This window comes from Triturus cristatus, chromosome 8, assembly GCF_964204655.1.
Source record: "Triturus cristatus chromosome 8, aTriCri1.1, whole genome shotgun sequence".
NCBI lineage: Eukaryota > Metazoa > Chordata > Amphibia > Caudata > Salamandridae > Triturus > Triturus cristatus.
Window position 1 is genome coordinate 181,917,396 of NC_140591.1, and position 25,066 is coordinate 181,942,461.

General features: G+C 45.9%; 1 protein-coding gene across 3 annotated transcripts in view; it reads right to left on the reverse strand.

Moving 5' to 3' along the window:
- LOC146801783 (E3 ubiquitin-protein ligase TTC3-like) overlaps nt 1-25,066 on the reverse strand; it is a 1,211,260-nt gene that overhangs the window by 670,597 nt on the left and 515,597 nt on the right. For all 3 annotated transcript variants that reach the window (XM_085621275.1, XM_085621274.1, XM_085621273.1), the window contains exon 26: nt 21,662-21,795. In XM_085621275.1, coding sequence (XP_085477401.1) covers nt 21,662-21,795 — 134 coding nt within the window. The remainder of the gene's footprint in view (nt 1-21,661; nt 21,796-25,066) is intronic.

The window sequence follows — 25,066 nt, forward strand, 5'->3', positions numbered from 1 at the left end:
GTATATAAGACAACAAACTCAAATATAAAAAGAATATAATAAATGTCCAGAGCACCACCAATTATTTAATACCAAGTCCGTCAATCTGACAGGTCCAAATTTGTAAAACACGATCCAAAATTATGAAGTCACTCCATGAGACTGATGATTCCAATTGCTTTCATCTTTTTAGTTTTCAGCATGAGTATACAAATAGCTCATCCAGTATAAGTCAGTAGTCAAAATCTTTATCCTCAGATCCATGAGGACCAGAACAATCTGTTGGAAAACCACTTCTTTATGCGGATAGCACAGAGCTACTGCCCAAGACCATTCAAGCAGATATATACCAATCAATGTGCTGGACTTTCATTTGAAGATATTAGTACCAGTAGTGCACGTCCCATTACCATAAACCTTGATATGCCATGGTCCCCTATGTGGCCGCAGATTACCGGTCTGCGTTTTGGTAGGTGAGATTTCCCTTCCACAAAGAAAATGTTTGCTTTAAGGTGTCTGAAAGAGACACCTGAGGAATATTCAAAAGGTGAGGAATCTGCAGTTAGAAGACTCTATCAGAAGACATCTTTAATGATCTCCAATCCGATTTCCATCTGCATTGCATTGTAGAAACAACACTTATGAATAATCAAGAGGAGTGCATACTTTTAGGAATTAGGATGTTAGGACGGGAATGTCCCAAACATGGTATAATCGTGACCCCTGCCATGAGAGTTCAAATCATTTTCATATTCTGGCCCCAGCCTCACGCTAACCTAAAATGTATGTGAAGGCGTAGGCCTTCTCTTTAATTAAGACTGGTCCTGGACACAATAAGAGTAATGAAAGGGACTACTGTCCCTCTTCACGCATAGAGCAGTGGTGCCACATTCCGTGATTATAGTATGACAAGGACTATTTACCTGTGTTGTGTGAATGGGAGTCTACTGGCCCATTCACCTAAAGTTCTGCTGCTGATGGTGAACCTGGAATGCAGTAAACAGAACCTGTTTGCCTTGATGTTTGCATGTATGCTACTGAAGTTTGGAATAAACTGAATGAGTGCCTGGGTGAACCAGAGTGACACAGCCTGTGGGTTAGACCGCTGACCCTCCAGGTCAAAGACCTGCTCTCTCCCCCAGCAGTTCCGCGGTAGTGCTGCTGCCACTGCCCCTGTGCAGGTCGGTGTTCGTGGCCCTCCTCCACCCACAGGTTCCTGCCAGCGCCTCATCCCTGTTTGTCCAGTGGGAGAGCCTTGCTCTTCTGCTGGCCGCTGCTGTCTGTCTCGGTCTTTGTGCCGTTTTTCTGTCTCTCTGTGCCCATCTTCGGTCTTCCTTCTAACCTCTTCACTATATTTTTAATGTGCCAGTTATTGTACCATCGTACACAAGAGCTCCCTCCGACTCTTCACCACGAAGGACCCCTTCCTCACCACCAAACTCCTCCACTTCCAGATTCAGACCAGCCCCAGAACCTAACTCTGCAGCACCCTCGCCTACAGACCCCCTCTCGCTTCGTTCGCCACTACCATCGCTGACCTCATCGCACCCCAGGCCATCTCCTCCATGGACTAAATACTCATCGGAGACCTGAACTTCCACCTCAACAACCCCAGCGACCCCAACTCCACCACCCTCCTGGACAACCTCGCCAACATCGGACTGTAACAGCTCGTCACCACGCCCACCCACAAGGCAGGACACACCCTCGACCCCATCTTCGCAGGAGGTAACATCCACTTCAGCCACACCAGACAACCCCCTTGGACAGACCACCACTGCGTACACTTCTACGTCAACAAATCCCACGCCGCCCAAACCTGTACCACGCCCTCCATGAAGGAACTGGAGCAAAGCCACTAAGGAACAACTCCACTCCACCCTCAACAGCGACGCCCCCACCACATTGACCGACGCCAACCTCATAGCCAAAGAACTCCACACATGGATCTCCAGCTGCACAGACAAGCTTGCACCACTACGCAACCCCGACAGACAACGCCCCAGAAAAGCCACCTGGTTCACCGCTAAACTGCAAGAATCCATACGCACCTGTAGACGTCTTGAGAAGAACTGGAGCAACAGCAAAAAGCCTGAAGACTACACCACCTACAAAAACGCCATGATGGAATACCAACAACGCATCAGATCCACCAAAAGGACCTTCATCCAAAACAAGATCCTCGCCACCCCCAGCAACTCCAAGCAACTCTTCAGCATCATCCAGGAATCCACCAAGCTACCCAGCGAAACCAAGGACATCACCCCTTCCCAGGACCTCTGCGACAAGCTTGGATCCTACTTCCATTAGAAAATCAAGGCACTCTACGACAACTTCAACAACCAGACACCCAACTCCAAATCCACTTCCTGTTCCAGCAACGCCATCCAGCCCACCGTCTCCTCCTGGACCCCAGTCACCACCAAAGACACCACTTCGGCCATGAAACGCATTTACTCAGGAGCCCCCATAGACCCCTGTCCCCCACACATTTTCCTCAGAGCCGACACCACCATTGCTCCCGAACTACGATACACCATCAAAACCACTTTCAAGACCGGCACCTTTCCCGACGACTGGATACGTGCAGAAGTCAGACCCCTGTTTAAAAAGCTCTCAAAACACCCCCACCAACCTAAAGAACTACCGACCCATCTCCCTCCTCCCCTTGGCGGCCAAAGTCACAGAGAAGACCGCCAATGTACAACCAACCAAATACAGAGAAAAAAACTCCATCCTGGACCCCTCCCAATCCGGATTCCAAAGCAACCACAGCACCGAAACCGCCCTACTCACCGCCACAGATAACATTCGCACCCTCCTCGACCAAGGACACACCGCGGCCATGAAACTACTCAACCTCTCTGCAGCATTCGCCACCGTCTCCCACCGCACACTCACCACCAGACTCCACGATGCCGGCATACAAGGAACCGCCCTCGACTGGATCCGCTCGTTCCTCGCCGGCAGAATCCAAAGAATCAGACTACCACCCTTCCTCTCTGAAAGCACGGAAATCAACTGCGGAGTGCCCCAAGGATCATCACTCAGCCCCACGCTCTTCAACATCTACATGGCCCCCCTCGCCGTTATCGTCAGACAGCATGGACTCAGCATAGTAGCCTACGCCGACGACACCAAGCTCATTCTCTCCCTCACCAAGGACCCAATCACCACCAGACTCAACTTCCAGGAAGGAATGAAGGACACCGCAATCTGGATGAGCTGAAACTGCCTGAAACTCAACTCTGAGAATACAGAAGTCCTCGTCCTCGGACCTTCCCCCCTCGCCATGTGACAACACCTGGTGGCCAACTGCCCTCGGCAGCCCCCTCACACCCCGAAACCACGGCATCCTACTCAATTCCTCACTCTCCATGACCCGACAGGTCAACGCTGTCGCCTCCAGCTGCTTCAACACCCTGCGAATCCTCCGAAAGACCTTCAAGTGGATCCCGCATGAATCAAGGACGGCCATCACCCACGTGCTCATCACCAGCAGATTGGACTACGGAAACGCCCTCTACGCCGTGATCAATAAGTCTCTGATTCGCAAGCTCCAGACCATACAGAACACTGCAGCCAGACTCATCCTCAACATTCCCCAAAACGAGCACACCACCCAACACATACGGAACCTCCACTGGCTCCCCGTAGAGAAGAGTCACCCACGCCTACAAATGCATCCACAACACCAGACCTTAATACCGCAACGAGAGAATCTCCCTCAACGTACCCAAGAGAAACCTCCGATCCGCCGACCTCGCCCTCCCCGAAATCCTGCGCATCCGCGGAGCCAGAACAGGTGGAAGAACCCTCTCCTACATCGCAGCCAAGACCTGGAACGAGCTCCTGCTCAACATCAGACACCCTCCCTGTAAAAAACTGGCTCTATATATACTACACCAAAATGAGGTTTAGTGTGTATAGAGTCCAAGTGACCCCAGAGGTAGGCAGAGGTTAAAGTTAAATAGCACCTTACTCACTATTTGTGGTAGAGTGGTCGAGCAGTAAGGAAATATCAGAGGACAGTGTTAAGCATTTGATGGACACAGTCAGCAAATTAATTCACACACTCAAGAACTGAACTCTAGGCCAATTGTTTTTGTATAAAAAATATACTGTTTTATTTTAGAACCAAGCAAGCCTGGCACAGGAAGGCATAAAATACTTTGTAGTAATAAGTTGCTGGATTGTAAAACAGTTTGAAAATGCAATAGAAATTGTACTTGGTTTGATGTACAGGGAATGCAGTAGGTTGCAACACTTAGCAAATACAGTACATTGAAATTAATAGGCTTTTGCAGTAAATTACAGGTAAGTTACTTTTTATGTTACTTTTCTAACTAAGTGCTGGATTGCTGGATTCAGCCCTGGTACACTTCCTGCAAACAGGTAAGTAAATAAGTTTTGGCTATTTGTGCGATTCTTAAAGAATATTTTTAGATTTCAAAACTCCACACTTAGAAACTTTTTGGAAGACAATTGTCAATTTTATCCTATGGAGGAAAAACAGGTTATCAGTTCAGAGGTAAGTAATCGTCTGTGGGAGTTAAGGTTCTGGGGTTAGACTCAGGGGTCCCCCAGGGTCAGTGATGCACTTTTGTTTCACCCTCAGCGGCACTAGGGCAGCAGAGTGTTGAGGCCCAATGTTATCCTATGGAGGATAGGGGGCCTCCGGTTGGTGGCTGCTGGCAAGCAGGCCACACGGCTGTGGGAGCAAAGCTCCTAGGGTTTAGGTCAGGGCAAATAGGGAACCAAATTAGTACCAAAGGTGCTCCCTCAGCGGCACTAGGGAAGCCGCGTGCAGGGTGCTGTTTTGAGGTCGGGTGCCCTGTTGTTTTTACTGGAGAACCTCCCGTTAGAAGAAACACTGCAGGCTCGGGGACGAGGATTTTCTGGGCGCGACCACCACTTCGAAGGGTAAGTTGGGATGTCTTGGGTCGGTTAGGCACCGTTGGTTTGGGCACACAATGTCGTAGGGCGTCGGGTGCAGGGGTGCCTTAGGACGTTGGAAAGTCTTACCCGCTCTGGTCGCGGTAGAGGGGATCCTCCGGATTGAGGCTGCAGGCGTCGTCTGGAGGCTTGAGGTAAGTCAGTAGTCGCCGGATTACGGGTCAGGATCGCCAGGATGATCTCCTTGTGGTGTTTTTCCACTCAACCTCGGACCGGGTTCGGCGGGTGCAGAGTGGGCTGGATTTGCGGTATCCGGACGGAGCCAGAAGCTGCAATTTGAACAAGTCCGGTGTTCACGGGAGAAGCAGTCTTTGGAAGTGAAGGCAGGCAGGTCCTTCCGTGTTTTCGAGGTTGCTGGCTGCAGGACACACCGGGATTTCGCAGGAGCAGGTTCAAGGGGAGACAGGCCTGTAGGGCTGGGGCCAAGTTAGTGGGCATCTTCCTCTTGTTAGCTGGCTGCACGGCTGTTCAGTCCTTCTTTTCTTCTTCTTGTTTCTGGATCTGAGGAAGCAAGGTTCAGGGTGCCCACTAAATACTAAACCCCCTATTCTTCCACTCTCTAGTGGGAGGGGGGCAGGATCCTGTCCCTGGTTGGCTGGGTCCCCCCATCCTCACAATGGCGGGGACTCGAGGTTGTGCTTCACCTCGCCCCCCCCAACTGAGGGATGGAGTTGGCAGAGGTGGGCACACCTCTTTCCCTCACTTGTTTTTCCCGCCGGTTCTCCTGCCCAGAGTGGGTGGTAGAACCAGTGGGGACCAGTTGCTGAAAGCAGCAAATGGTCTGGGGAGGCTCACAAAGGTGGCATTCCCTTTTGAAGCTTCCCCATCGTGAACCCTGCCCATCCTGGGGGAGGAGGCTTGGCACCTCATCCCACGATGTGCATTGTTTCATGCCCCTGAGAGCAGCAGGCTCTAGACCCAGGGGTCCAGAAACTTGTCTGTTGGTGGCAGCCTAGGCAGCCACTAAGTCGGGACACTAGAAGTTGGTTGAGTTTCAGGTGGCATCTCTAAGATGCCCTCTGGTGTGCATTTTACATTAAATCCCATACTCACATCAGTGTGGGTTTAATGAGCTGAGAAGTTTGATACCAGACTTCCCAGTTTTTAGTGTAGCCATTATGGTGCTGTGGAGTTCGTAATGACAAACTCCCAGCACCATATGCTCTTAATCGCAACACTGCACTTACAATGCCCAAGAATGGACTTGGGCACTGCAGGGGCACAGAGCTCCTGCCCTTGTGCCCTCACCACTGGCATAGTGCACCCAGCTGGAGGGGTGGCTGATCTAGGACAGGGCAGTGCTTTGTAGGCATGGCACACTGGGATGTGTGCCATGTTGACTTTTCACTTTGTTCTGCACTTTGTGTGAAAAGGCGCAGGGCCTCTAAGGGTGGCACAATAAGTGCAGCAGCCCTTAGGGGCCTTCACTGATCACAGTGCCCTGGGTACCTGTGGTACCATTTACCAGGGGCCTACCTGTGGCCAGGGATGCCAATTGGGTTTAGGCAGTTTTAGGGAAGGAACATAGGCCCTGGGTACCTGATTAGCAGGAGCCCAGGGCACACTCAGTCAAACAACATCAGCAATTCAGCAACAAGTGGGGGCATACCATGCAGAAAGAGGGCACTTTCTCACCGCCCCCCCATGAACGTCTTCAGGAAGATGCTCAAGACCTGGCTCTTCGACTGAACGGAGCTGCTTACCCCCACCCCCTTCCCCCCCCCCCACCCCCCCCCCCCCCAGCGCCTTGAGACCCTCATGGGTGAGTAGCGCGCTTACAAGTCACCTGATTGGTTGATTTGGTTCCATTGTGGAAGCCCCTGGCCAGTTCACATGCGTAAGATTGCTTTATCGGACAGTGCAAATATATTGCTCACATTCCTTAGATTGGAGGGCTCCACAAAATACCCACAGGTCTACTGCAAAACGAGGGCAGGTATCCACCTGAAAGCCAGCTCCCCCGAGATGAGAAAACATCACCTGGAGCACAGTCTAGAGGAAGAATTGACTGCCTTGACATGGCATCCTAAAGAGTCTTGCCTGTGCAAGAGGGAATGAGTGAGCAAAAAATCTCATCAGAAGAGGCTAAAAACTGTTAATCCTGGCGCAGGGGTGTGCCCATCAGAGCAGACTGTACGACTGGCATGATCGAAGTTGAGGAACAGTCCCAGGGATCCTGGGAGAAACCGCAACACTTCTGAAGTGTGCCTGAGAAGCCTCTCGTTTCATCCCTGTTGTCGCCTCTGTCGTACTTGTGCATGTGTGCCCAAACAGTTTGAGGAAATATGAATTTTTATGGTCAATTGTGTCCCCTATCTAGACCCCAACGGCTCCATGTACATGCTACAAGTACATGTATGTTCCCTCCACTTCAAGCTATGAAGACGCAAATACAATTGTGTCCAACGCTAATATGTACTCTTTCATATCTGCCATGAATGGGCCAGATATTCCGTTCCTAAGTATGCCTTGCCACCGTCTTTATATGGTATACTTTTCACGTTTTCCAGCTCTGGCAAGGTAGGCCCTGAATTCTGCCATCGAGCCTTTTCTTGCTTCTGCCTCTGAATGCTCCAGCCTGGACCTGCATCTGTATCCATGAACTTTGTCTTACTTCCTGCGCGGCTAACGGTGCCTAAGCCCGGCCTGTTGCCTGCCAAAACTAAATTCGGCCTTCAAGTTATCTGTTCCGCTCCTCAAGAAATGCATTCCTGTCTAAGTAGCTTAGGTAAACATCCCTCTAGCTGCAGAGCAAAGGGCCCGGCCTTACTATCTCTGTGCAAGTAATTCATGACTCTCGTTACCATGGTAGGCCCATGCCCCCTCGCATCTCATGTAGACAGTTAGACGCTTGTACACGCACTAGCAGTCAGTATAGAATAGGATCTGTCCGAGAAGACCTTTCCTTCCAGATAAAATAGTTCCTTAAACACAAGATATTAGATATGATTTAGGACTAGGTTGTCCTGACACCTCAGACTTCTGTCTCCACATGTAGGGCTAAATGTCAAGTTCCCTTCACCCTTTAGTTACACGTCAATCACACGTCATGCGGCTGCGCGCGCATCTCTGCCATGTATTTTCGCTGACTTTGCAGGATTCTCCTATGGATCCACCCATTTGTGTCACCATCATAATGACGTTTTTAGTATACGCCTCTATGCACGCCTATTATTACGACTTTTTATTACGTATGTATATTCTTATCTGTATTATCAAGCTGTTACGCCTCCTGCATCTATCTCAATGTAATGCCTTTCTTATATATACTGATACTTGTCAATAATCTATTGCTGATCCCTTCCTGAACCTTCGTGGTAACGGAACCCGATTGCCTGGTTCGAACCATCATTCCTTTGTAAGGAATAAATACCCTATTATACCCTCGACTACCACGGATTCTGCCTCTTATTTTTACTGAGTTATTCATATTGTATTTTACCGCATAAAAATAGTACAGGTAATTTAAATATTTACCACATAATTGGCGCCCGAACAGGGACACCTCTCACACCCCACGCGCCGGAGGTGCGTTGCAGACCCGGTCTCCTGCCACAGCCGGACGGACAATTACGCGTACCCGCAGGATTTCCTGTATCTCCCTCAGGCCAACGGGGGCGACTGAGGCTGCGATCAACAACCAGACGAGGCGGTGAGGAGTGCGGAGAATCCCGACCAGAGCCTAGCTGAGAGAGCAAGATCCGAGGTATACAGAGGCCCGCCAGATTCCGAAGTTCCGAAGTACCTAAGTCACGAGTCGAGTCCAGTCCAGTCCAGTTTGGTCTAGTCCAGTCCAGACTTCCGAGGCTTTCCGTTCCGTGCTTCCCGCTGAGTACCGTTGCTGGGGACGCATCTAGACGTGCACATTAGTTTGTGCCGGTCAAGACGGGTCTGGGTACACAGACCTGGTCTGCACTGTTTTAGCAGTGTATCTGTACTGTTTAGCAGTACATACAGTATATTTAGTATTATGCAGTTAACTAGTTTTATTCTAATTATTATTGTTCGTTCTAAAATGTTTTGATATGTTTTAAATGTCGTGGTATGAGTGATTGTTCGATCTTCATTATTGTGTTTATTGTAATTATTGTGTTCAAAAGCCGAATAGGAATTAAGTAACAAGGTTCAAGATGCCGTTATTTTCAAAATTAAGACAGATAAAAACTAGAAAAGGGATACTCGAGGAAGCTGTTCCTATCCCACCTAGGGACACTCCAGGGTACTTTATGTACCATAAACATGGCCTAGATGCCGTATTATATCTCGATCTATGGGTGGACTACACCAAGGATGTGGCAGAGAGTCAGAGATGGCCCGCTGCTGGAACATGGGATGCAGATTGCATCATGAGAATAGAAGAAGCGTTATGAAAAAAGAAAGCCAGACAGTCACAGAAAGATGCCATTGAATTATGGCGTAAAGAATCGCATAGGCGCACAGAAAAAGCGCTCAGAAAGGAAGAGAAAAGTAGGGAAGATTCAGAAAAAGCCCGAGAAAACATATTAATTGACGAAGGTACCAGAGTAAGATCAGAACAAGTAGACAGACAACGAAACACTCTTATAAATGGTATGTATCCTCTTCTGGCCGAGGGTTTGCCTAGGCCACTTTGGAGGTACCAAAAGATCTGCCATCTCCGTTACTCCCGATTAAAGTACATCCCAAGACCGCAAAAGACATTTTTCTTTCTTCCTATTTAGACGATGCAGCCCCCGAATATGCTAATGGTGTGCAGCAACGCACACCACCCGTTAACGACACTCAACCCCAAAATCAGCTGCACTCAACTCCGCAACAACAAACTCCCCCTCACATTCCAACAGTTTCATCTGTTTCTACCACTTTTCCTACATCTACTGTCTCTACCTTACATTCAACGAATCCTTTCGCGCCTAGCACCTCAGAAGGTGCAACAGGAGGTGCGACAGCGATTTTTTCCACGCCACCGCAAGGAAATAAATTGTCCTTTAGAGATTTAGCATATCAACATACACCTCAAACAGTAAGATCCGGTATGTTTAAGGAACATCTTGTGGATTGCAGATATGATCCAGTGCCCGGTATAAATGACAGAATGCTGCTGTCATCACTACGTATACGACGAGCGTCCACATATTTAATGACACTACCAGGAATGGTTGCTCATCTGGACAATATATATCACTTTGTCCAATCAGGGCAAGGCCCTGAAAGTATTGACAAGGCCATGGAATACCAGAAAGTAGATATACAGAAACTACTGTTAAGCTTCCTCATAAACTGCTTGATCAGAAACAGAGATAGGCCTGAGGTAGATCAGGATGAAATGCAAGTGCTTACCAGATGGGGTCAGAATATATCAGAAGGGAAACATGATAAACAGAAGTGTATAGTAGCTATGTGCCGAAAGATCAGAAAAGAAATAGAACGAATACATGAAAACGGATTAGAGGCAGACAAAACTGAATCAGGGGGAGAGGAGGAGGAAGAATCAGAAATGCCCACGGGACAATTAGAAACGATAGCTTATGTAGGCAGGGGAAGATCTTGTAACAATACCAGACACTACAATGATCCAATACGTCCGATACGTCCAGAATGTAGCAGACATTTTCAAGCCCCTATGTTAAATGCAAGGTCCCCTGAACACCTATTCCAGGCTGCTGATAAATTACTCCGAGACCGAAGGGGGTATCATATGCTCGATTCTATGGATGAACAAGAATTAGCCAGGTCAGCAGTACAATGGGCTGACAGCCCTGAAAAATATAGTGATGATGCGCTAGCACACACGTTTCTGAACCTTACCCCAGACGAACAGCGTTTAGCTAGTATATACATGATACAACACCTCCTTATATTGTATAGAAGCCAACACTCCGATCCTGGTCCCCTACCTGATATACTGATAGAATTACTCACGAATAAATGGAGAGGTTCAGGTACTGATTTAATTAAAGAAATTCTAGAATATCGACATCAGTACATTGTCTTCGTATGCCCAGAACATGATTCAGCTCCTTCCATGGAGAGAAAAACGTATCACATAGACAGACAGAACCCCTTACGCGAAGTACACCCAGTCAGAAATGATGACAATACGTTTAGACGCGTGTTTGTGTACACGCCCATAACCAAAATAGAACTATTGGAAATGAAAAAATTAGTGCCTAGCCATGACAAAGATCCAGCAGGTTTTCACCGTGAATTAAAAGACATGTTACTCATGGGTGATTATACCTATCCTGACATTATGAAAATATTGAAAGTATTATTGCCTGCCGGTATTTATGAGAAACTCAAGGAAAAAGAATGGGAGGTGGGAGACCAAAAGATTGATTGGACCGCATTAGAAAATGAAGAAAATAACAGAACTGCAGGCGTAGGGCTTGGGGACAAAACAAAAGCATTACCAGGTCTATTAGTACAAGTATTGCCACGTTTATTAACTACGAAAAAGGAAGATTGGGGAGCAATCTCAGCCTGTAAACAGAAACCCGAGGAAGACACCAGTGATTTTTATTCCCGATTTGAAAAATGTTTTGGTATTAATAGCGGCCTGAAAGCAAATAGCGAGTCATATCCACATCTTTTTGTAACAAAACTAGTCGAGCATTCTCTGCCGCAGGTTAAAAACAGAGTATTGAAAGTTGAGAGCACTTGGCAAGCTAACACTCCTTCACAAATGTTACAAATGTTACAGTATCACCAGAATAGAATTAGAGAAGAACAAGAACACGAAACAAGGCGTATGAAAGACACGAAAATAAAAATGCTCGTCGCCCAGTCAGTTCCAGCTGACGGTCATAAAAAGGGTGCAACACAGTCCAGTAATTCAGCGGTTCCCGTTAAAGGGACATGCAACTATTGTAAACAGCCAGGTCATTATATAAACGATTGTGCAGTTCTGAAACATAATATCTCCACGGGTAAAACCAAGGAGAGACCACGTCCGCCTAGACAGGATCAGATCCAACAACAAGTACCTCAGAATATACAGCCTATGCAAGCTGCACAACAGACCGTACCGCAACAACAGCCACAGCCTATTGCTGCAACACAGAACACGACACAACAGATGTACCAGTATGCACAAAATGACTATCCAGAGTATCAACGCTACACATGAAATAGCCTAGAGAGGGAAGTTGGCTTACCCCTTATTGAGGTTCCTGTAGATCAAGAGGGTGCTTATGTACAGAGTCAAGTATTAGGGAAAGACAGAAAGTTTCTACTCGATACAGGGGCAAGCAGAACAACTATAAGTCATGATGAAGTTCCAGGGGCACCCCTCTCAGGCTCACAAAATATTTCCCTTGGTTTTTCAGGAAAGCCCACTATTAACGAAGTATCACAACCGCTTGCATTTACAGTCGGTCCATTAACACGGACTACAGATCTATTGCTTACGAAATCATGCCCCGAAAATTTGTTAGGTATTAAAACATTGAAAGCTCTAGGAGCTATAATATGCTGTTCTCCGGACGGAGTACGACTATTTTTGCGTGACTTTAAAGGTCACTACGTGTCTAGAGACATGGATCACCGGTTACAGAATCTACCTGCACATTTATGGGCACAAGGCCCCACTGATGTAGGTTGTATGCACATTACACCGTATCGAGTCACACTCAAAGCAGGAGTGGTATTACCACGAATGCGACAATACAAGTTACCTCCAGATGCTGTAGTGGCTTTACTGCAAATCATTGACGAGCTCATCTCACAAGGAGTGGTTGTAGAAACCGACTCCAATATATGTAATTCTCCGATTATTCCGATTCTTAAACGAACCGACCCAAAAGCACCCCCAGTATATCGATTAGTTATTGATCTACGCGAATTAAATAAATGCATTGTACCACAATATCCCGTGGTCCCGGATATTTCTTCATTACTGACAGCTATTGATTCAGAAGCAACGTTCTTTACTGTAATTGACCTCAAGAACGCCTTCTTCAGCGTCCCAATCGATCCGGAAAGCCAATATTTGTTCGGATTCAGTTTAAATGGACGAAGTTTTAAATTCGCACGCGCACCTCAAGGATTTACAGAAAGTCCTAGCATCTACAGCCAAGCACTGAAAAGACAACTTGACAGTATCCACATGCCTGTTAACACTGCACTGCTTCAGTATGTTGATGATCTGCTGATCACCGCCCCGAAGCGAATCCAAATGTGAAAAAGCATCACTGACGGTTTTACATTTCTTAGCCGACAAGGGGCACAAGGTGTCCCCTTCAAAGCCGCAATTTTGTGCCCAGCAAGTTGTGTACCTAGGGCACTTGCTGTCCAAATGGGGGAGACAGCTCACACCTGATCGCATCCAGTTAATTGTAAACATGCCACCACCCAAGACACAAAAGGAGGTACGGGCCTTCATAGGCCTCACTTCGTACTGCAGGCAGTGGATCCCCCAATATGCATTTTTAGCTAAACCACTCATTCAGTTGACAACACAGGAGGCAGCGACATCGACTGTCCTCCCTTGGACTCCAGAACATACACAAGCTTTTGAAGACTTAAAGAAAGCTTTATGCCAAGCACCTGTCTTAGCGACACCATGTTACAGTAAGCCTTTTACACTCTTTGTTACAGAACGTGAAGGTACTGCTTTGTCAGTACTCACGCAGGAACAAGCAGGATCACACAAGCCATGTGCTTACTTTTCTAGCACATTAGATCCCGTAGCTCAAGCTCTTCCTGCGTGTCTGAAATCAGGTGCAGCGACAGCTCTAGCGATTAGACAAAGTGATTCCATAGTATTAGGACATCAATTGACAGTACAAGTACCACACGCAGTAGAGGTTCTCTTGAACCAGACACAGACACAACACTTGACTATAGCACGACTGACTGGTTACGAACTTACATTGTTTCAGCCCCACATAGAAATCAGACGTTGTAGTACATTAAATCCTGCCACACTTTTGCCATTAAGTGGAACAGACCCACTGACACATGATTGTATTTAAGTCATTACTATTACGACCAAACCCAGACAAGATTTGACAGATGTCCCATTACCAGATCCAGACCTGACACTTTATGTAGATGGGTCATGTATGAGAACAAGTACAGGAAAGTTAGTGGCCGCCTATGCAGTCACGACAGACACCGAAGTCATTGAAACAAATTGTATCGACACATTATCAGCTCAAGCAGCAGAGCTTATCGCTCTGACACAAGCCTGTATTCAAGCCAAAAATAAGAAAGTCAACATATACACAGATTCACGTTATGCATTCGGAGTCGTACATGACTTCGGAGTCCTTTGGCGAGAGAGAGGTTATTTGACTTCTCACGGTGCCAACATTCAACACGGTCCCCTCATTCAAGCTCTATTAGATGCAATACATCTACCTACTTCAATATCTATCATGAAGTGCAAAGCCCATACGAAAGTGACTGACATTATTTCTCAGGGTAACGACCTAGCAGACCGAACAGCTAAGCAAACAGCACAGAATCAGACTCATGCAACTGACTTGACAAAGACAATAGTTCCGACGCCGACACACTGCATGACAGTTAAGGATCCCGCTCTTGATGTAATTGACATACAGACACATGCTACACCAGAGGAAATAAAGAAATGGACCGAATTAGGAGGGATCCAGACAGATCAGGGATGGATGACGAAGGGAAAATCTATATGGTTTCTCCCCGACTCAATGGTTCAAGTTATCATTAACACAATACATAGTCCAGCACATCTAGGAGAAAAAGCCATGTTAGACAGTATTCAACACATTTGGTTCAACAAACACTTACGAGCGGCAGCCAAACAGAAAGTCCGAACCTGTATGATTTGTTGTCAGTTCAATCCAGGTAAAGGAGTACCTGTAGAGCAGGGTGGATTCCAACCTCCCGATCACCCTTTTGAAGTCCTCCAGATGGATTATATCCAGATGGAACGATGTCGAGGATTCAAATATGTCCTCGTAGTTGTATGCGCTCTTTCCCGTTGGACAGAGGCGTATCCCGTCTCAGATTACACTGCCCCGACTACTGCCCAACAGTTAGTTCGAGAATTCTTCCCACGGTATGGTTTGCCTCGTATCGTGTACTCAGATAATGGCCAGCCGTTCTCATCCGAGCTAATGAAACACGTTTCACTTCTGTTAGGCTATCAATGGAAATTCCACTGTGTCCGACATCCCGAGGCAGCAGGTCTCGTGGAACGCCATAATCAAACTCTGAAAATTAGACTGTCCAAAATCTGTAGAGAAAAAGGTGTCGACTGGATAGTAGCCTTACCAGTTGCGCTCTTTTACATGAGAATGGTAGCACATTCTCGAACAGGGCTATCCCCGTATGAGGTGGTCTTCGGTAGGCCACCAAATATGTGGGGGACGCCTATACCTCGTAAGATCACTGATGTTGATTGTAATATGCTGACAGATTACCTGGCTTCCTTGATGTCTGCACTACAATCTTGTCGTTCACAGGTAGCTGCAGCTTTTCCCGATAACACTGAGGTAAAGCCTCATGAAGTGGTTCCAGGTGACCTGGTACTTGTGAGGAACTTCGACAGGAGGAGTCCGTTGGAGCCTCGCTGGCAACAACCGAAACTCGTTTTACTGACCACGAGGACAGCCGTGAAGATAGAGGGCCGCAAAGGGTGGTTACACTCGAGTCATATCAAGAAATTTCATGGACTACCATCGGATTTAAACGTTCAGCCCTGCATTCCCTCACAGACTGACTCAAAACTCCCCCTGGTTGAAAAGACAGAAAAAGAGAACTATAAACTGAAACTAAGGTCTAGCAAGTCAGACAATTCGATTGTTTAAGTCCTCTCCAAGGTGAATCGGTTGAATTAAGTCTTTGACATGTATCCTCTAGACCGAATGAGAGAGAAAAATAGACAGAAGCAGCTCAAGAAACATGCATACTGTAAATCACTTCATAGTCACTGTATAGTGACATTGGTGATTATGTTTTTTCTAAGTCTTATTATTATTGCTGCAAGTGTGCTGTTACATATGTACTATCCTATTTTCAAGCGTGCTTACAATGTTACTGCCGAACATTCTTTTAGTGAACTACCTCCACATGAGTTGTCCTATAGATTTGCGCTGCGCAACAACACATTCATTAATATGTTACACCATTCCCATCAGACCAGCAATGCTACAAATTGTTGGATATGTGGCCGACTCCCTCCCTATCAGAAATACAAAGGAGTTCTGCCTCTCTTTCCATATCCGTTCACACACAATGGTTCCTGTGGAGCATGGTTTAGTTTGATTAACTCTTTAGATTCAAACACTGTAGTATACCAGAGCAACTGGGTATGGGGAAACCTGAACTTAGTTTTGCTTAAAGCCTGTTATCCTAACAAGGAGGGACTTCCCAAAAGAACCGGAACTGATCTAGAAAATGAAGTATATGGATTAGGTAATTTTACACTTAACCTCATGATTCTAAATGTTGAATCTGACGCTACACTAGTCTTGCCTGCTATGTCAGTATTACCAGTCAAAGGTGAATTCTGTGTAAGAAAGAATGGTTCAGTACACCTGGGTCATAGTAAATGTGCCACTGTGATCGAATTCAGTGATAAAGGCAAGTCTACATTTAGAGCTTCCCGTCATTCCTACTTCATATGTGGGCATACCGCATATATACGTCTACCTCCAGACTGGGATGGTACACCTGTTACATTGCATTCCTTTTGCCACCTGTTTTTCTAGCACCTCCTGATTATCATAGAAATACCAATCTAGTACACCATAGACCCCAGAGAGATACCCCGATTGTTGACTACACCGAAACAGCATGGGAACAATATACCGACTTCAATAAAGGTCTCTTTCCTTACATAGGTGTTGTCTCAAACAGTAAATTGATACGTAGATTAACTAGAACCCTTGAAGCAGTAGTGAATGAAACTACCTCTGCCCTAGGCAACTTAACAGAGGAGCAGTCTGCGATGCGGATTGTTGTTCTTCAAAATCGTCTTGTCCTTGACGTCATCCTAGCAGATAGGGGCGGAGCTTGTAGGGTCATCGGATCAAGTTGCTGTGTTTTCATCCCAGAAAACGCGCCATCCGTATATAAAGCCATAACTCGTCTTCACAAGATTGCAAATCAGATACATCAGAATGCAGGCACCTGGACATGGTCCGGTTGGTTCTGGAGCGTGTTGTCAGCCTGGGGATGGAAAGTCCTATCCTTCCTAGGTATTGGCCTTCTCATAGTATTCAGTTGCTGCCTATGTCTACAATGTGGACCAGCGATTTGCGGCCTGTGTGCCACATCGTGTATTCCACGTTCAAGTTTTTATTCAAGATCCCGGAAGAAGAAAGAAGAGCAAATGATGTTACATGAACAGATTGATGGATTCCTGAAGATCGATATTTCATAAGGGTCCGTAGGGGACAAGGAGGGAATGAGGAAATATGAATTTTTATGGTCAATTGTGTCCCCTATCTAGACCCCAACGGCTCCATGTACATGCTACAAGTACATGTATGTTCCCTCCACTTCAAGCTATGAAGACGCAAATACAATTGTGTCCAACGCTAATATGTACTCTTTCATATCTGCCATGAATGGGCCAGATATTCCGTTCCTAAGTATGCCTTGCCACCGTCTTTATATGGTATACTTTTCACGTTTTCCAGCTCTGGCAAGGTAGGCCCTGAATTCTGCCATCGAGCCTTTTCTTGCTTCTGCCTCTGAATGCTCCAGCCTGGACCTGCATCTGTATCCATGAACTTTGTCTTACTTCCTGCGCGGCTAACGGTGCCTAAGCCCGGCCTGTTGCCTGCCAAAACTAAATTCGGCCTTCAAGTTATCTGTTCCGCTCCTCAAGAAATGCATTCCTGTCTAAGTAGCTTAGGTAAACATCCCTCTAGCTGCAGAGCAAAGGGCCCGGCCTTACTATCTCTGTGCAAGTAATTCATGACTCTCGTTACCATGGTAGGCCCATGCCCCCTCGCATCTCATGTAGACAGTTAGACGCTTGTACACGCACTAGCAGTCAGTATAGAATAGGATCTGTCCGAGAAGACCTTTCCTTCCAGATAAAATAGTTCCTTAAACACAAGATATTAGATATGATTTAGGACTAGGTTGTCCTGACACCTCAGACTTCTGTCTCCACATGTAGGGCTAAATGTCAAGTTCCCTTCACCCTTTAGTTACACGTCAATCACACGTCATGCGGCTGCGCGCGCATCTCTGCCATGTATTTTCGCTGACTTTGCAGGATTCTCTTATGGATCCACCCATTTGTGTCACCATCATAATGACGTTTTTAGTATACGCCTCTATGCACGCCTATTATTACGACTTTTTATTACGTATGTATATTCTTATCTGTATTATCAAGCTGTTACGCCTCCTGCATCTATCTCAATGTAATGCCTTTCTTATATATACTGATACTTGTCAATAATCTATTGCTGATCCCTTCCTGAACCTTCGTGGTAACGGAACCCGATTGCCTGGTTCGAACCATCATTCCTTTGTAAGGAATAAATACCCTATTATACCCTCGACTACCACGGATTCTGCCTCTTATTTTTACTGAGTTATTCATATTGTATTTTACCGCATAAAAATAGTACAGGTAATTTAAATATTTACCACAAGTTGGCATGACTAAAGGAGGGAGGACATTAGCCACATGTTACCCACTGCATGCCTGCGACACCAGAACACATTACTGCAAACGTGTAGCATGCAAACCTGTGGTACCTGCCCAGGGAGCCCCCATCTTCACTGAGTGGCTATATCAAGGGTGCCAAATTGAATACTCTGCTCTGAAGAAAGAGGCCATCTCCCGAGTCACTGTGTGTCACAGTAGCATCAGGCAAGGTAGGCATCAAAGATGCCAGTTGCTGATGAGACTGCTGCCATTATGCCCTAAACTGCGTCTTGAAGTTCTTTGTTGTTGCCGGAGTTCTTTTTCTTGAGAAAAGGACAGTGGACAGACTTCCACATGGGAAAGCCCCAGCAAGAGTGAAAACACACTCACTAGCGGATTCGAGAATGCAGAGTCCATCTGTGCTGAGTGATCACCAGACCAAGAAGAGGCCTGCAACACCTCTTACTACCTTCCAAAGACAACATGCAGCCTGCAGACACCCTTACAGAGTGCCCTGCTCATGCCCTTAGTCCTGTGCGCCATAAGCGAACACGCCCCCGGAGGCCCATTGGGCCCTACACCAACACCCCCAGGAGAGGAAGGAGTGAGAGGCTATACAGCCTACCTAGCTCGAACAAGTGAGTGTGTACTATATGAGTGGTGGTCGGGATGTGAAAGAGCGATGCACCTAATCTTGAGACTATGCCACCAGAACCCCAGATCTAAAGAGTGGAGGGAGAAGAGATGGGGTGGAGTGCCTAGCAGGAGTCCTACTTTCAGGCAAATGGGACTCAAATCTGAACACTGGGTATCTAGTGCGTATTTTAGTGGGTAGTATTGGGTCTACTGGTAAAATAAAGTTCTTGTTCTTGTCTTTCAAAAGAGAAGCAGTGGGCTGCTGCTTAGGCACTAACCTCCCTAAGAAGTCTGACTACTGGCCATCGCTACCTGTGAGATTAAAGCACTGAAAGGTTTTCATATGGCCCAGCTAAAGTAGGACCGACCCCGAGACAGAAGACGGACGTCCAGTAATACCTGCCTGCTCCTCAAATGGGGTCTGATACAGGACCAGGACTACCACTAAATATTTATGCAGCTTTTGACATGGTGACCCACAATACCCTTCTCTTTATCCCATAGTACCACTGTGTTTAGCACTGCAGTGATTCAAGCACTTTTTGAACTCCATTCCAGAAGGTACTGAATAAAGAGGTTGATGTGCATAATCAACATAGCAAGCTCTCACTGTTCCAAAATGTATTTTAATATAAAGGGTCTGATACTCAAAAAAGTTGTGAAAATGCGTGCAGAGATCTACCTGTGCCTGCAAGTACTTTTCCTACATTTTGGAATGCTCAAACATTTCCAAGACCACACATGAAAAGCTGTACCTCGTGCAGATTTCCTCATACAATCCTGGGAAAATCATGTGATCTTTCCAGCAGGACAAGATCTTATTCCTTTTGTGCGGAGTTCTCCATAGCTTTGAACTCAGGGAGAACAGTATGGATTGTGCAAATGTCCTTGACTACCTCTCCACAGGAAAAATGCCCCCACCCCCCGGGGAAAGCCATCCTCTATAAACCTAGCACATTTGTGAGTGATCTATTCTCTTTCCCACCCTGGAAGGGCATTTACACCAGCCCAGTGCAAGAGTAAATGTTTAACCCTTTCCATGATGGAAAGGCGGATGGATCAGTGTTTGGAAATGCTCACAAACATACGAGTTTGTGGAGGACCACAGCTTGAAAAACCCCCTCCCCCTGTGGAAAGTGATATACAGCTCTGGAAGTCTTTGCACTTGTGACAGAGAACTCTGCACCAGTAAATAGGTTTATGTCTGTTACTTTGTCAATTTTCTAGAAATCTTAAGAAAGATCAGTTCGGTTGTAGAAGAATATTTATGCACTTTCAGAGTAGGTCAGTTAGTCCTCAGATAAAGGAGTCTCAAAAACGAAACTAATCAAAACAAGTGTACACTTTTTTCTCAGCCAAAAGGTTGACAGGCAATATAAACTTTCTTACTTAATGCAGAAGGATCTTTTCTCCCGTCCATGAATTCCATGTCATACAGGGTATTTATCAATTTACTTTTAAGAACACTTCCTTATATCGAATAGCTAAGAAATGGAATGCCACAGGCAGGGTGATGACACTCCGTTGTATAATAAAGTCACAGACAACCTTGATAATCACTTCCTAGTCTATGGACCATCTTACACATACCCAACAATGCAGGTGGTTAACCAGCTGACATAAACAACATCAATGCATTTGTCACACTACATGGCACTAACATTTGCAAGACCTATTTATTTGACTAGCCTCAAAACTTACCCCACTAGCCCCGACTACCTTTAAGTATGGTATGTACAAACTGGCACTCACCTTTCACAACTGTGATTCACCACTAAAGTAAATAAATCAACATTGCTTTTGCTGGGTTCTAAATACCAGATTCTGGATCACATTGGAGCATGTTGTTGACGTTTCACACACTACTCCAACAGACTTTTCATGGGCTTCTTTTGCAAACTTTTGGGTAAGCCAAAGAGTGTAGAACTATGTGGCCACCTCATATTGACCCCTGTAATGCTCAGATGATATCACAATTCTACTGTTCAAAAAGAGCACTGAGCTAAAAATGCTGTCTTTTATGGTTAATTATGTACATCACAGTCGATAGAACTATTAACCTCATATCAAATGACCAGATGCCTTTAGTCAATTGTACGGATTTGACATCTCTCCAGCGTATGTGTAAGAAACATTTGGTAAATACTAATTTAAGCTTTAGGGATTATCTTGCTAGAACTCCAGACAGCTGCCCCTTAGTTTACTGGTAGATAAAGGTCTGCATCCCAACCTCTTCCTTGACATATATGGGCTAGATGCCCCTTACCAGCCTAGATACCAATTGCTCGATTCACTTACAACATTGTCCTAGATAATGCCATCAGCTGGATTTCATATGCCCATAAAAGAATTAAGAGGATCAAGTCTGAAGCGAGTATCATCTACAAGCAACACATGCCGAATACTAGGAAATTTTAGGTTTTGCTTTAACAGCTTGTTCCTTGAAATATTTTTGCACTTTAAGCAATAAAATGGGAAATTGAAGAGAATAGTCAAACTTAAACCACATACCTGTGAGAATGTCTTCCTTCGAAGAATTCTCTTCTTTTGATGTAATATCCTTTGTATCGGCAGCTGAATTCAAAGTTACATTTTGAAGCAACCTCCTTCTCACTTTTCTTTTGTGTTCTACATTTAACTTAAGGCTGACAAAGCAATAAATAAAAACAACTGATTTATAAATTTCCCAAAATAATTTCAGTAAGCGATAATCATGTGTTAGCAAACATACAGTATTAAAATGCAAAAAAAATGAAATGCAACGATAACAAAAATGTGAGCAATATAAGAGTATGAAACAATGATGCTCAGTGTGCTTCCTCAATTCTGGCCTACGAAATTGACCGCACTGAAAAAAGATTGTCATTGGATATAGTGGCCAATAGAAGGTCCTCAATGGGTCTTTTAGCTGAGGGGGTGTCTCCCATTTCGTCTACCAGTACCTCGGTCACTCCTAATCACTATCCCTGGCCCAGTTGTTCAACCAGGTGAGCGTATTGGTTTTGACCAGGGAGTTCACACTGCTAGGGTATATTCAGTTCCTAGCGAATCCCATAGGGGGTCGAGTTTATATCTACACTTGCATGTCCATCAGAAGGTCGAATTGGCTCTCTAGATGGTAGTATCTCGCCTGACACTATGGAGAGAAATGCGAGGGCTCGCCTCAAACGTGGTGTAAAACCAGTGCACCCATTGCCAGTAACTAAGAGGAAGAGTGGGAATACGGCCCAGAAGGGCAGGAAGGCAAAAACCCAGAAGCTAAATGCTATAGCTGAATCGTCTGGTGGTAAATTGGTGTCTCTAGATAATAGTGCTGAGATTCCGTCTCCAATGATGGTTGAGGTAGATCAAGTAGTGCATACAGGGATAGATACCCCGTCTGACCTGACACAGGCTATATGGGATAAAATTGAACTGTTAGTTAACAGAATTTGTATCCCTGTTTATAAAAGATTGATCTCCATTGAAAATAGACTTGATCAAATTGAAGGTGTAGAAGTTAAAACTACTAATAGTGTGAGGAGTGGGAACAGTGCAAGTAGTGGGAAGTGCATGGTGGGGAACACTAAGACTAGTTCAAGGTTAAATCCAATAGTACAGTCCTCACAAATAGCGGTATCTGAAAGCATTCCTGCCGCAACTGTGAGTGCTCCTATCCCCCAGGCCTCCTCGCATGTTGCAATTGGAGAACAGGATCCATGTAGGGAGGGAGTGGTGCAGGACGGTCCTGATTTAATCTCCCCTGTTTTACACAGGGGCAGCAGGGTTCCATATGATATTTCTTTAGGTAGCCTTCCACGCATAGACCTCCCCCTGCAAATACTCCTTACGTGTGTATTCTGACGGGGGTTCCCCCATTGAGACCAGGACAACGTGAGGATTATACTGATCTAAAAAACAAGTGCACTTATTGGCTTAACATGAATCAAACACTTCCACCTGGAGCTTCGGCTAAAATTCTATTTGCAAGAAGGGTGGATTGGGTTGGGCCAAGTCAGAAAACGATTGAGGGTGATTGTATTATCATCAATTTTGGGGATACCAGTACTGGGGAGTATATTTGTGACAGGCATCACCAGGGCATGGTTTCTAGGATAAAACCTCTTCCCTTAACATATTTCTACCCTGCCCCCCCTTTAGGCCCTTGGAAAACTAGGGTACGTAGGAATGGATTGGTAGGGCGGCCTGGGGGGGAATTCGGAGTTCCATTAGGCAATAGGTTTGATGTTTTATCTGGCCTAGAGGAGTGTGATTGGCTACAAATCATGACTAATCATCATAACCCGGAATGTATTCCTAAAGGTACCAATACCCCAGATCTAGGCCAGAAGATGCCCGAAGTGGACCGAAGATGCTTGAAGTGGACCAAAGAAACCCAACTGTACTTTATCAGTTGTTAGATAGGACTCTAGTAAAAAAACTTCCACCCGATGATAGTTGGAAGTCTAATGGGGAAAATGGGGGTAATGAGCCAGTACTGCCGATGGGGACGACCATGACCTTGGGTCTCCCCCCTATTCTTATGGGTTGTCCTATGCTAAATAGCTCGGATTTCCATAGACCCATAATCTTAAAGTTGCTATCCTGGAATATTGCAGGGTTGGACTCCAAATTAGTAGATTTTGGATGGTTAGATTTTATTGATACCCATGATTTATGTTTCTTCCAAGAATCCTGGGCAATAGAGCCCCTATTTCGTTTAGGGTATCTTTCTTTCCAGGTCCCTGCGATAAGACAAGAGAAGGGTCGCCCAATGGGGGGGGTTTGGTTATTTGGGTACGGCAGGCACTCAGGTGCAAAATTACACAAATACCCATAAATAGCAATGACATCCTTGCGATAAAAAAAAAAATTACCTCAGAACAAAATCCTAGCTTATGTATTTTTAATGTTTATGCTAGAGGACTGCCTGGTGGGCGACGTTCTCACGTTGTAGCTGACCTGGATAAGTTGTTGGACGACTTACCAAGAGATTGTCGCCCATTGGTCGTGGGGGATTTCAACACTACATTTGAACCCCTGGGGCAAAAGGATCAAGATTTAACGGAGGATGAGGATGAAACTTGGGGTATACCCGCACTTGAGGTTGAGCCAATTAAAAAATGGTCAGAGGCGGCAATACAATTGAAAGGGCTGTGTATCGGGCAACGGCTGAGGGCCGCAAATGGGCGTACAATTTCTGATAGGAAGGGGGCTAATACCTTTAATAATGGGCGCAGGGCCAGTCGCATTGACTATGTCCTGGTAGGCCTGCCTCTGTGGCATTGTGTGAGGGATATGGCCGTAGTTACCAGAGTAGAAAGTGACCATGACCCACTCATTGTCACAATGGTTGGGTTGTTAGGTGATTTTATGCCAATTAGCCCAATACAAGGAGCCAGTGACCTGGTATTGTCTAATGACACACGTTATCTGAGATGGAAAAATGTCTCAAGATCCCAGGAAACATTGACAGCGATGAACATTGAGGTGGACAGGGTATTGGAAGCTTGGGGTCCTGGTGAAAGAAGCCAGATTCCCTTGACCCATGTCACCGAGATGCATACAGCACTGTTTGAGCAATTAAAATTGTTTTTTTGCAGGCCTGTCAAGCACCGCCAGGGTAAGAAGAACAAAACGGAGGGATGGTTCACTGGTAACTGTCGCCAGTTGCGGAGAACCTTGAGGCTAGCTATAGGTGAGGGTGACCCAGCTAAAGTAAGGTTGGCACGGGACTCCTATAAAAAAGCAGTCAAATCCGCCAAAAAACTTTGGGACCAGGCAAGATGGATAGAGCTTAAGGAAGCATGTGTGGCACGAAACCCTAAAGTAGTCTGGGATACGTTTAAGTATGCTTCTTTGGAGGACGAACAGTCTATGGGTCCCATTAATATAACTTTTTTCTCTGGCGAGGTGTTTACGTTAGGGGATGTAGAT